Here is a 13808-nt window from a genome sequence, read left to right on the forward strand (position 1 = left end):
GTTGTACAGATGCTCTAGGCTCAGGCGAGGGCGCAAAACAACCAATGATTTGCAAAAGTGATCTGGTGACCAATTAAGATATCTACCAAAGTCTGAGCATACGGCTTGAGCAAAAATCTTACATGACTGCTCTAATGTAGTGCAAGAGTAATACTGCAAAATCAAATTAAATGTAAAAAGAAACTATCAGAACAACCAAGAAAATGAAAAAATAAGTACATACCGAGGACTCAGTTTAGCATCTTCCATCATTTTCCTGAACTCGTCCTTGGCAAGCATGATTTTGTTTTTCTTCTCCTTCCTCTCCTCTTCTGCTCTGGTCTTCACATATTGGTCAAATATCTGAAAGAACAGAAATGATCAAAACAAAAAAAAAAAATAGCATTCTCAGCATTTTACAAAAAGGAGGACAGTATTTTCTGATATTCTGAAAGCCCAAATTCGGCATCAGTATCCTCAGCATTAATGTAACTACTTTCCTTTCAACTAGAATTGTGTGCCACGTGTTGCTTTTCTCTAAGCTGCACAACACCAATTCCTAACTATGTAGTTTTAAAGCAGCTGTGTTAATTACAGGACTATGATAAACTTCTTTAAGGAAACCCACATTGTCTGTTCAAACTTAAGGCCAGATACTTCCAATAACATAAATCAATCTAAAAACACATTTAATTATTCAGAGGCTAAAAAAGTCAACTTGGCATATGTTTAAATAAACACTTTGCTACAAGTGCAACAATTCATGCAAGAAAAAAAAAAGTCCCAGGAAAGTCAACAAACATGCTTAAACACAGCAAATACTGTGTGATATCTAATCTCGTTTTCAGGTTGCCGTAAGCACACCCCATTTATTGGTGTAGGTTTGACTGTCATTTACACTCTGATCAGGATTACCTTATGTTCTTAAACTCAGCAGCATCATCTTTTAGTGTCACGTTTTAGGTCATTCTAAAACTAAAACTACGTCAAGATGCATTTAGAAATCTGGTATCAGACAAAGGGAGCACACTGCACATTAAGCTTAATACTTTGAATCATTAATTGTCATGCATAGGCCTTGCAAACAAACAAAGGTCAAGCAGATAAAAGTTACTGAACTGAAATATATTTAACCTCAACTCATAATAGCAATTACAAGCGAGGGTGAAATATGAAACTAGTTTAGGAAAAATGTTGCTTTATTTAATCATTTTTAAAAGATGGAGGACATAAAATTGGTCTACTGGGGTCTGTTTCCATTTAGATGTTCACAGAAAAAAACTTCCATGTCAATGTATTACTCCCTATTGTCCATTTTCTGCACTCTTCATTATTTTTTTGTATAAAGAATTCAGCAGTTCCTTAATAAGAAATGTAGTTAAAGTGTTTTATTGCATTTTTAGACTTCTTCTAATTTCTGGGACACAACTCCGGCTCAAATTTCTGAAAAAGAACTTATTGTTTTAGATGGCACTGTGAAGCTCTAACACCGATTGAAGTCGTATTTACATCAGGAACATGATCTTATGCTTTTGGCATTCAGTCATTCTCTCCTTTCACTACCAGATTTACACCTCATTCTGAAGCAATGCCATTTGCTTAGCTGAACATCCCATTACAAATGACTATTATGACAGAATTAAAAACCTTTTACATACAAGATGTATGCATGAAAGGCATCTAACCAGGCTCTAGCAAGGTACGCCAGCCTCTCCAAGTGCCTGAGGGGTCATGGTCGCTAATCCCTGCCTCCCTTTCACCACAGACAGTCCTGAGATGAACTGGGATGTTATTTCTGGTTTTGCCAGGAGGTCCCGCTTCTACTACCCCAAAGGCTATTTAAAGAACAATGGTCTCAGGAGTCCACATTCACCTAGGAACCCACATCCAAAAAGGACAGAGCTCCTTTGACTGGTGTGAAAGGCATTGACAGCCGGTTGTGAGATAGCCACGATTTTCATTTGGACTTTTTATTTGCCTCAATTTTGTTTGTATTAAACAGGGTTCTCAGTCAGCTCCTATCCTATCCCTTCACAATCACTCTCACAATTAGTGTCGTTACAAAGTTTATATAAAGGAATGACTTAACTCAGGATTTTTTATAAAGCTGCTGATACATAGTTGCTGTGCTTTTAGTGTGGCTGTTAACTTATTTTTAATATATTAAGTCTCCCAGTGCCATTCTCTTATAACTAAAACACATTATAAAAAACTACTCAGACAGCTGTGACACAAGGAATATAATCCTTAGACCTAAGCACTTAAATCAATACCATTACACTGTAGATGTGACAATTATGGAATTACCTGATACACTGTAAGACTAAGAACTTAATGACTAATTTTCAGTTTCTACCTTTCAGATCCTAGTTTTTTCCCCTCTTTTCTTATCTTTTTGAGGTAATGTATTTCTACTCACTAACTGTGGCTACGTGTTCCATGTTTGTTAGCATGTGTGCTCTGCACATGTAATAGTAATGACCGTATAAACCTAGAATAAGAAACAATGAACTGCTCTGCTTCTAAGATTACAGTAATATCAGCACATAAAAATGAAAGTTGGTACACAGAGAACCATGGATACTTGGAGTAAGCTATTAAGTAGCGTGGTAGATAGTAAGACTTTAGGGACTTTCAAAACTAGACTTGATGGTTTTATTAGAAGAACTAAGTGGATAAGACTGGCGAGCTTTGGTGGGCTGAAGGGCATGTTCTTGTGCAGAACGTGGAATTATCTTTATGTACCTAGAGATGATCATTGTTTTATTATCTGGTAGAACAGAAGGTTATAATGCATGAATACTTCTTGAATGTAGGTTTACCCAGTATGGCGATGTAAAGGATGTCCCCTCAAAATTTAAGTTTAAAAAGTAAAAAGACAATACCAGCTTTCTTTCTTTATTGTTCAGCAGTAAATATCGTGGATCAAAAACAATCTTATGAAGCTCCTTTTCCCATGTTGAGAAGGCAGAAACCTATAGGGGAGGAAAAATAAAAAATAAAGCAAGGATTAATTTTATGAGTCAATTAGGAGCAGCACTTAATGCAGCAGGTAACCTTCCTTTTCACTTGCAGCCTGCGGGATACTAGAGTGGATTCCTGTCATGTCTGTTTCACCAAGTGAAGTTTTCATCTCTAATAAATGACAATCAGTAGGAGGTAGAGTTGAGAATTTTAACACTAATTGGCCAAAGCCAATACTATATAATTAAGCAAGGTGACTTCTCTGTAATTATCCATTAAAAATACCTACTGCAGAGCGCCATTTAAACAAAAAATAAATAAATAGATAAATAGAAAGGGGTCAAAGGCAAAGCCTTGAAGATTCGGGCTTTTGATACACTGAAGACCTCTTGCTTTCATCTTTTGTTTCAAAATATAAAAGTAACCTTTTAGATAAGATGATTATGTAGTAAATACCTCCATGAAATCAAAAGGCTCTAGATAAACCACAGCAATGTATTTGAGCAGCCTTCTAAAATTAACTGCTGCTTTTTACCAGCTATAATTCTGTTAACAGCACAGAATTCTGACTCCAATTTGCTGCCCCATATCAGCAATGACAATCACCTGGGGTTCCTTACAAGCCAAAACAAAGCACATTTCAGTGTTTTTTTTTTCCAACACAAAGAGCCTTTTTATCCCTTTCATTCATTAACAAAAGCTAAACAATAATGAGAACAAGTAACCTTTAACAGCCAAGACTTCAAAGGTTAATATGCCAGCAAACATGAAACACTTAATTTTTATGAGACTACATTAAAACTTCTCTCAAGCAAATTAAGTATTGCAGTGACTATTAAGTATTAGGAATGGTACAGTGATGTTCATCTCTCATTAGTGAGATGGTATCCGTTCACCAAAACAAACTCTTATTCCTGAATTCCAAACAAGTGCTAAGTCACATGCTAAGAAAAAAAGCACAAGATATAATTTTCCAGGCAAGAACCCAAAGGAGAGTAAAGAAAGGGTGCAAAAACCCTGAAGAGCACCCCTGCCTACATAGAAAAAGGGAGCTCAAAAAATAAAAAAGGAAACAGTTCCATATAAGAAGATCTCCTAGTTAAGCTTTACTTTTAAAAAGAAAAAATAGATTAACATTACCTTTAGCTTTTGTGGTAACTATATGCTCTTTAATTTATGACACAATTTATTCGCACAGATGCAGCTAAACCCTAGACTACTACTAAAGCACATTTGGGAGAGCCAGTTGCTCTAGCACTTCTCCATGTTAGTCATATCCTTAACGTTTACTTCCATTTAAAAAGTACTACACCCTCACAAAATTCACTCATTCATTATGGAAACCATCAGAAAAACAAGCCAAAAACATTACTAAGAAAAAAACCTTATTATGTGTAACAGAAACATGTAAATACCAAATTATCCACAAAACCACAGTAGGACAGGTCTGTTTAGTATTCATCCACAGCTGTACTGATGCAGACTTAGTACACGTCCTTTGTTTGACACGTTTTGGAAGTGTCACTAATGCACAGCTAGATGGATAGCAGAAAGTTTCTTTGCATGCTTTTTCTTTTTTTCCTGTTGCTTGTGCACAAGAGGGTAGAAACTCAGTGCCTTAAGTCACATGATGGACACATCCATTGTGTTTCTGTTGGCTACCACATCACAAGGTGTAGTGACCTCCATATTTCCCCTGACAAACACTGACAGTTGCTGCATTCTGAATGGTCTTTCCACTTGATGACTGCTATCACTTTCCATTTTTGCTATGCATCTACATGTACCACGATGAGCTTTCAGGTGACCAAATTCACCAGGCATATCACAGCGGTTCCATCATACAGTGTCATATGCATCAGTTTCACTATCCATGCCAACATCTGATGACCAATTCACATTGTCATCACTACCACACGACTCAACTAATAGTTCAGTTTCATCTTGTTCTAAAACTGCCTTTACAGCTTCTTCTTTACACACAATTGAGTTCTGGTTGAAGACTCCACCCCACTCATGAATATTGATGAGCTACCCAAAAGTGGAAAATGCATAGGAATATTCATTTTATTTTAAAACTAGGGGCCCACCCCACAACCCCCATCCTCGGGGGCACGCTTCACGCTAGCCACTTGTGTGGGGTGGTGAACGCATGCTAAGGACGGATCAGCTGCTGGCTTGCTGCTAGCTGCGTGATCTGCATGTCGCGCTGTGCGTCAATCATTTAAAAGCCTGTACAGCAGCTGTCCTTTTGTCTCACTTCCTCAACTTGTAGGACGTTAAAGTGTCTCCGAGAAATTGTAAGTAGGGCGTGACGTGCAAGACGTCTCACAGGACCTCAAAGTGTCTCTCCGAGGTGATCACGTCTCGACCCAAGATTTTTTTATATAATAGACAGACATGTTATTCAGGCTTAATATTCTACATTGGATTATAACAAGTGATGCTGCAATGATTTTTACCATAACAGACTTCATCAGTGATTGGTAAATAGGCTGATCACAAAACACGATTTCCTCAGCATTTGCTTTTCCAAGATTTACATTAATTTGGCTGTAGCGCTACTTTAAGCAACATATTGTGACAAACGAGCTGACACATGTGCCATTTTCTGCTGTGAACTTGCTGTAAACAGAGCAGCAAGGCAGACTTTATCAGACAGAGAGTGAAGACTAGAATATTAGCTTTTACATTTAAGTAAGTGGGATAATAAACTGAGAAAAAGGAATCTGAGGAGTCGTCCTGTGCAATAAGATGAATAGCAAGAAAAGCTACTGTAATGAATTCAAACCTTTTTCATTTTGTTCTTTTAAAAAGGCCACACACTGCTTGTCGGACTGTAAGCAAACTTGTGTTTAGTACGGCAGTTTACATTTTTAATTAGAAAAAGAAGGTATAAAGAAGAATTTGAAATTATTGCTGCTTAGTAAACAAAACACTGTGGCATAACAGTAAAATTTGTCCATTTTACTTGCAAACGTGTTAATCATAACATTTTATTTATATAGTGACTTTCCCTTGTTAGCTGTGTGCATTCTAGATAAAAATCTCACTGATCAATCAACAGATTTGTACCATTTCTTAAGAGTTTGTACTGTGTTTATTATTTATGAGTCATATAGTATCACATGTATAATTAAAATGGTAATCAATATTTATATTCATACCTTATATTTAAAAAACAATAAAACTGTAGTGTGATTAATGATTAAAACCTGTAAGTGCATGTATATTTACATTTAAGCAGTGCTTTACTGCCAATATCAATATTTGGGTGTATTTATATTTTGTTAGACAAACAGTGAAAGTACCTTTTTAAGTTAAGCTTTGTTTCAGATAAGTTCATAAATACTTTACAGGAGATATTAAACAATTATATAATTATGAGAAACATTTTTCTTTTATGCCTTACGTATTAGGGTAACTATTTTCTGCATATTTGATTAGCTAATAAATATGTATTTTAAGAGAATTCTATTTATTTTATGGTCACTCATTTTGTTAATAAAAAATGAACAGGTAACACCTGTGGTGAATAGCTTAATTATAAAAATACCCAAGTTAACACTTTAATATAGGACACGAGGCTTCTCTGTGACTGGTTATATAGGAGTTTGGTGTAAAAAGCTTTTAAAACGGATACAGAAGGAAATACACTAGTGTCGGAATCAGCCTATTCAGTTACATGAAATCAGTGATTGGTACCAGCTCTAAAACAAACAAAACCACCTATCAGAGCATCCATTACTGTAGCCACTAAAACCCAAGACAAATTCGGGGTTAACTGTGTTCACAAAGAATTCAGAGCCAGAGATACCCTCAGGGTTAACACCAAGAAGGTTAATGATACAACCACAATTTTTAGAGGACTATTTTTCAGTCTCAGCAAAGACTAGAAAAGAAACCAATATACCTAAAGAGGAAATTGTAAATACACCATCTCTACAATAACTACTGACAGCATCATGTAATGTTTGAAGACTCTTCCTTATCTTTATGAAAAACTAGAAAAAAAAACCCTAATAGGACAATAAATGAATGCAGGAATTCTCTTTGTAGTCCCAAATTATTGTCTTGATAACACTTAAAATGTAAACCTATACATTTATAAAATAAAATTGGATGTGTGTTAAGGTTAACTTGAGACCTGCTGAGTGGACAGACATTACAATAATATCACAATGTAAGCAGCATATGACTGCTTCCCTAAGGCCTGGTTTCAAACCCAGATCTATGCACTTTCTGGGCAGAGTTTGAGGACGACTTCCTGACACATACCAAAGCCATGTGTGTCAGGATGTGGAGCTAATCAACCGTCTCAGCATAACTAAACATGCCTGTGCCAGTGAAAAGCACCCTGCCATGGACTGGCAGCATTCCTGGGTTGGTTCTCCTTCAGCACCAGATGAAGTATGGGCTTTGGCACTCTGTGACCCTATACTGCAATAAACACATTACAAAAATTGATAGCTTGAATTTAAACATGACAATATATTAAAATATTCTAGGATACTTGGAAATGTGCTAGTAATTCACAAGACCACATTCATGCTGTATAGATAAACAACATGTTATTTTATGATCCTAAGAGGAAATGCAGTCAGAATGGAAACCGTAACTCATTTTATTTATATAGTGCCTTTCCTTTGAATGGTCTTTTTAATTTGTAGCAATTCTACAAATAATGTTCCTTGATCAAGCAATTATTTTTTTCTTTTAAATAAATGCATCTTATTCTACTTATAATAAATAAGAGACACTACTTGTGCTATTCAAATTGACTTGTGTGCTACCAGTATATTGCTCGGCACAAGGTCCTACTGTAGAATCAAGGTTAATGAACACTTCATTCTAAGACACATGACCTAAAACATTGAACAGTGGAGGACTGGCGGTAATTTCTAAGAGTCACACCTTGAACGGAGGGTGTGGGGTGGCATGTGCCACTAAAAATGAATATTTAAGGTGGTATAAACGTGTCATAATGTGCCCGGCTCTCCCACTAATAGCTTGCCTCCAGTTTAGAGGACAAAAAAAACTTTTGGGTTGTATGATTCTGAAACACTCATACAATTAATTCAAATTAATTTACAAGCAAATCTTAACATTCATCTGTGAAAAGAGCAAAGTACACATAAGAGAACTTTATAGTCAATGTTAACATTGTGTAGCTAGAAAGCTTACTTTCAATGATTTTATGGCCACCAGAAGGAACAGAACAGCTATAAAACGAGTGCAGGACAACTTTAAAAAGTTGCCCCAATACACAACATCTAGTTGGAGGGGACGTCAAACTTAACAACTGCAGTTGCTGATCTCGTCTTTTCAGCACAGCTTCACAGCTCCAATGTATCTTGAGCTCACCCCTTTCTTGGCAGCCAATAATGTACTGCCTGACAGAGCAGGTGCTGTATGAATGCCTTCCAGGTACAGCAAATTCGGCCACAATCTTGACTTTTATTTTTTCCTTCACTTTTCATTTTGTCCTGGTACATAAAACAGTAGCCTCTCTTCCATTTGCAAAGTAAAAAACACAAAAATTACTTATTTCTTCATCAGCTATCAGCTCTCACAAACACAAGCGCCACTCCTTGTCTTATGAAATAAGGCATGCTGGGACGAGTGGGATTTAGAGGAGAACGGCACAATTACCTCCGACTTGATAACATTATTGTAAATGTAATCTGTGACTAAAAATCACTGGAAAAGTAGTGAAAAGCGACATCACCTTAAGAGAGAACACAACATTAAAAAACAAGCAAAAGCATTTGTCCATCAATGTGCAGTTAAAACATCCATCACTGGCAAAATTCTTATATTAACCTCCATTTAGTTAATAGGAGACTAATATTGGTGACAAAACTAAGGTGCATGCCTAAAGATGCTGGGAAATTTAACCAAGTGGGTCTGGAATTAAGGCAATTTTGCAGAAACAAATAAGGACTTAATCCCCCAAATTCTTTTCAACTAACTTTGTTTTCATCCAATTACTTCCTTTTTTTTTTTTTTTCTTCAAACCAAGCAAACTTGTTTTGACACTTGTAAGGAATGGTACTGCACAGTTCAAACAGCACACAGAGCCACCAGTAAGCTTAAAGTTGTATGACAACTGGCAGCAATTCTAAAAATCCTCTTTAAACGTCCCAGGGATGATAAATGCTGGGGGACGAAGATAACACAGTGTGATCCCTCACAAGACAGCACATGTCACAGAACATAATCTGTACTACACAAAATTGTGCAATAAACCCAGTCAAGGGTAAATTGCTAGACAGAACAGGTTAATCCAAGAGGCAGAACGTGCCATTTGTTGCTCCCTGTGTATAAGGCATGCGTCGCAACCATATGGAGTGTAGCTGCTGGGACAGGGATGTGACACTCTTAGCAATCACTTAGCAAAGACAGCACATCTATGCTGAGGGATCAATCATCAGCTAGTTGTGAGCTTTCATGCCATTATTATGCCTGTTGTTATTTTGTCAGGTACTTGTGTAGGATGTTAAGACAGGAGACCAACTTACTATACATACTGATGTATAATAAGGATAAAAAAAGGTACAGTTTGCTAAACACAACTCAAAATATTTAATGCGTGTTTTACTTTAAAGTGAATAACCTGTACAACTAAATCTAGCAAAACTTTTGACAGGAACCTAGAGGGAAGGTGCCTGAGACATGCAGGCACATAATAATGACTCGTAGGTTGTTTTCCGAAATGCATGCAAATAGATTAAAGAATTCTGGTAAAACAAATGTAACAGTAAATATTAAGAGTGTTATTATTTTATTGATGTACACCTTTAAGCTCAAAAAGTTAACTAGTGTGTGTATGCTTGAAAGAAGATGTGAAACGGGGGCTTGTGACTTCGAGGTCAAAATGTTTTTCACAGTTTGCTAAAAGTAATCTCACCGACAAGTAATCAGACCAATGGAATTTATCAGTGGTATGATTTTGGCCAATGCAAAATCTAATATAAAATAGCCCTCAAAAGCACCCTAAAAATGAAGATTTTGAAAGTATCACCATTACCAAAGAAAGAAGACAACGCTGTCAGATTTGCTATCTACAGTCCATACACTCACACGCATCACAGCTGGCATAAGACGCCAAAGACTGGAATGATTAAACTATAGCTAAGTGATAAGAGGGTTTCCTGTGTGACCCTAAACTGCATCATTCAGGATGTGTGTTTTACATTTGTAATATTTATGCCTGTTTTTTTTTTTTTTTTTCCTGAAAACAAACTTAAGCAATGATTGAAATAAATTTTTGGTATTACCTCCCTGAAGTTGTCTTGTGGTTTACTGATATTTGGCAACAAGTGATGAAAGTTAATGCAACTTAGCTGTGTTTGTTCGGATTCAGTTCTTTCAGAAGTAGCATTCAAAGTATGGGCTGCCAGACTCTGTGATTTATCAAGGGAACACTTTCAACCAAGCTCTTTGGCTTCTGTTAGCATATTTGTGTAGCCCTTTCAAAAGGTAGCTATCTGGGTTTGTCTCACATCATCCGTAAATCCCTTCAGGAGATGCAGTGCTTGGCCTTTGCTAAGGTATTCTTAAGTACAGCCCTTTCATGGGAGGAAAATCCAAAGGCAGGTCGACATATCAATTCCAGCAGTTTGTAAACAGTGTGGCTCCTGGCCCCTGTTAAGGCATTCTTCTCTGTGAGAATAAAGTGCTATCAGGCATAAAGCGCACTGCGCTGGGTTGACTCCACTGTGTCTGTGATGGGAACTGAGGGATGAGTGAATATTAAATAGGTAAATGTTGAAGTTTGCACTGGTAAACCAAGGCTAATAATTGAGGCATTTCCAGTATTAACTTGCACATCAATGTTAAAATAACCTACGAGGTTAAAGTGCCTTTCGTGAACAGTCTTTCACAACAAAACACAAAGGTTCACTAAGTTTGTGTTTTGTTATTTAAAGTATAGTAACATTGCACCAATGTAATATTTTTATTTAGTTTGAAACATTTTTTCAGTAATAAGTAATAAAGCAGCATGTATTTGTAATCAACCTCTACCCCTGAGAAAGAGAGCTAGGCCAACAGAATAAAACTTTAATAGTAGGAAAAATAAGTAAATAAATAAACAAATAAATAAATATATGAATAAGTAAAAATAAATAGAATAAAAAAGGGAAGAGAATCAGCTTCCTCAATTTAAATGCTTATTCTAAAATGTTATTGATCAGATCCTGCCAGGTTTTGAAGAAGTTTTGTTCAGATCCTCAAAGTAAGAATTTTACTTTTTCCAATTTCAGATAATATATAACAGCAATTATCCACTGACTTAAAAGAGGTGGGTTAGACTTATCTTGTTCAGCCGGAAGAATCCTATGTGCCAATAGTGTAGTAAAGGCCATTACAGTTTGTTTGTCCTACTGCACTTTAAGCCCCTCAAACACAGCTGTTAATGGATTAGGAGGGATTGGGACACCAAGGCTGTCTGAAAGGCATTTCAAGATTTTGGTCCAAAATGATGTTAGCATTATGTATTTTTGCTGACATTTCCACTGATAGACACCTTCAGTGCAAGTTTCTACTTTCATACAAAATGAAGTTACAAACGTCTGCAGGAACAGAACTCATTTGTGACCCAAGGGCCACCTATACTTGATTACCAACTTCTAACATTAATGCACACTTGGAATCAAAGTTGCAGAAGCATATCCTAAGGATATTTGTTTCTATACTAATATTTGCCTTGTCCCTGGTCACTGAACTACTGCTCCTGCAGAGTATTTCACATAGGTGTTAACTGTGCCAAAAAAAGTTTATACGATTTTCACCCTTCATAACAAGTATATTCAAATTACTTTGCCTCTTTTGAATACAAAATTACTGCAAAGCTTTGTTGAGCTTTAGTCTTCATTTTGTTTGTTACACCCAAGGTATCAATAAATGTTTATCCTTAAAAAGGTATTCATTTAGTGCTTGAAAACAGAGAGAAAAATCAAAGTTCATCAAAATCTGTGCCACAAACTAAGCCATAAAATGACTGAACTGCAACACCACTACAGGTGTTAATCCATTGGGATTAATAAAGTATCTATCTATCTATCTATCTCTATCTAGGTAAAGAGTAAACCGAGAAAACCACAAAGTATCGATCCCACATCCTTCTTTTTGTCTAAACAGTCACTGTCCCATTAAACCTGCCACCAAGTCAAACTCAACAAGGGGATTTCACAAATATAAAACAGAACAGTGCCTTCCAAAGCCTAGAAATAAATACGATACTAGACACACTGAACTACACCATCACAAAAAAATCATCACTCTAGGTATCCAAGTAGCAGCTCAAAAATGTGATCTTGCCTCAGTAAGTACCCAGAAATAAAATGCATAATTTCCACTCCAGTATACAAAGTAATGTAGTTTTGTACATGAACCTGTAAAACTAAAAGAGGATCTATTCAGATATTGCTTTGATCAGGTTTTAACTATGCACAATGGCAAAGTCTCGCTGATCTGAACAACTTTCAAAAAAACAAAATGAAACTAATACCTTTACACATTCTGCATTCAATAACTTCAAATAGGGTAACAAAGCAAATCTAAACACCGTTACAAAATGAATAAACTTTAACTGAAGATTGTACCTTAAATGGCTTCCATTTAGATTATGTTTCTATAACATTACAGAGCTGGTTACACAATTGCTGTTGAAGTATTTTACCCCTCTCTCCAGTAGCATGTCCTTGAACTGTTTCATGCGGGCTTCCAGAGGGACGATGGCCCTCTCCCGGGCAGCCTTGATCTCTGCCTCCATAGCTGCCTCTTTCTCAGAATCCACATCTTTAAGATCATCCTTCCTGCATTGACACAAGTATGTTAGAGTTGGCTTTGGCACTAACCACTTGCCAGCAGAAGTTGTTAAACCCAGACCCAAAAAACATTTCTTGACAAGTATGATTTTATGGCAAAGGACTGAAAATAACCAATCAGCTTTTAGTGGCTATTGTTAGCAAGCATACATACATACATATATATAATTTTAAACCAGTGCACTCATACTTAATCAGGAATTTTAGCTGAATGGAAATCTTCACATGTTGTGTTTTATGGGAAAAAACCAGAATGCTGTAATCTTACAATGTAGTGATGATGACTGATGCAATAGTTTTTTGCGATTTTGTCACATTTTAAACTTTTTACCTGGTACATCCTGGTGGCTAAATTAAGCACAATTATTAGAAAGTAAAAATGTTCAACATTTTATCAATCCATACTTTTCAGAATTAATATCCTATACATTTAGAGTTTCTTTTTATAAAGATACCTGGAAACTTTCAACAGCAATGAGGGGACTATCTTAGCCATGTGTTTATATAACTTGCAGCAGATAAATGTGAACAAATACGAACTAAGAATCAGTTTCGTCACAATTGACCTTAAATAGCACCTTAAATTCTAATGACAGAGGAAAAAAAAAACTGGATCAAAACACCTTTTTAAATAAACATAATGGAATTTTAAATTAATATACCAAGGATTCAGCTACACTAGGCCACATACACTTTCATAGAAACATTTAGAGTAATTTAGAAGTATTTGCTTACTTTCTTTTCTTTGATTTTATTGGCTCATCTTCAGCAGAATCCTCTGTCATCAGTTCTAGCTCTTCTTTACTGAAACCTAGTCAAAAGAAAAGTATACTTCACATTATTTGCATGAAATCAAGTTGTGTAAACATAGCTAGGCTGCCTCGCCTAGGACTGTGACAATGGTGTGATGGGTAAGCTTACATGTTCCAAGGACCTCAAAAGTTTTGGTGCTCGAAGCGTGTTCTGCTAAAAAAAAAAACAAAAAAACAAAAAGAGGATTTGAGGGAATGACTCTTAAAAGAACAATACATG

At 36.2% G+C, this 13808-nt stretch overlaps 1 protein-coding gene across 6 annotated transcripts in view; it reads right to left on the reverse strand.

The window, feature by feature from the left end:
- The window catches only part of LOC114660456 (transcription elongation regulator 1-like), a 75515-nt gene that overhangs the window by 25753 nt on the left and 35954 nt on the right, over positions 1–13808 (reverse strand). For 5 of the 6 annotated variants that reach the window (XM_028813167.2, XM_028813162.2, XM_028813163.2 and 2 more), the window contains 5 exons: positions 13698–13742; positions 13512–13587; positions 12629–12764; positions 2865–2954; positions 224–342 (listed from right to left, as the gene is read on the reverse strand). In XM_028813167.2, coding sequence (XP_028669000.1) covers positions 224–342; positions 2865–2954; positions 12629–12764; positions 13512–13587; positions 13698–13742 — 466 coding nt within the window. The remainder of the gene's footprint in view (positions 1–223; positions 343–2864; positions 2955–12628; positions 12765–13511; positions 13588–13697; positions 13743–13808) is intronic. The other variant, XM_028813160.2, reaches the window with a different exon arrangement.

The sequence above is a fragment of the Erpetoichthys calabaricus genome, chromosome 11 (assembly GCF_900747795.2).
Source record: "Erpetoichthys calabaricus chromosome 11, fErpCal1.3, whole genome shotgun sequence".
Taxonomy (NCBI): domain Eukaryota; kingdom Metazoa; phylum Chordata; class Cladistia; order Polypteriformes; family Polypteridae; genus Erpetoichthys; species Erpetoichthys calabaricus.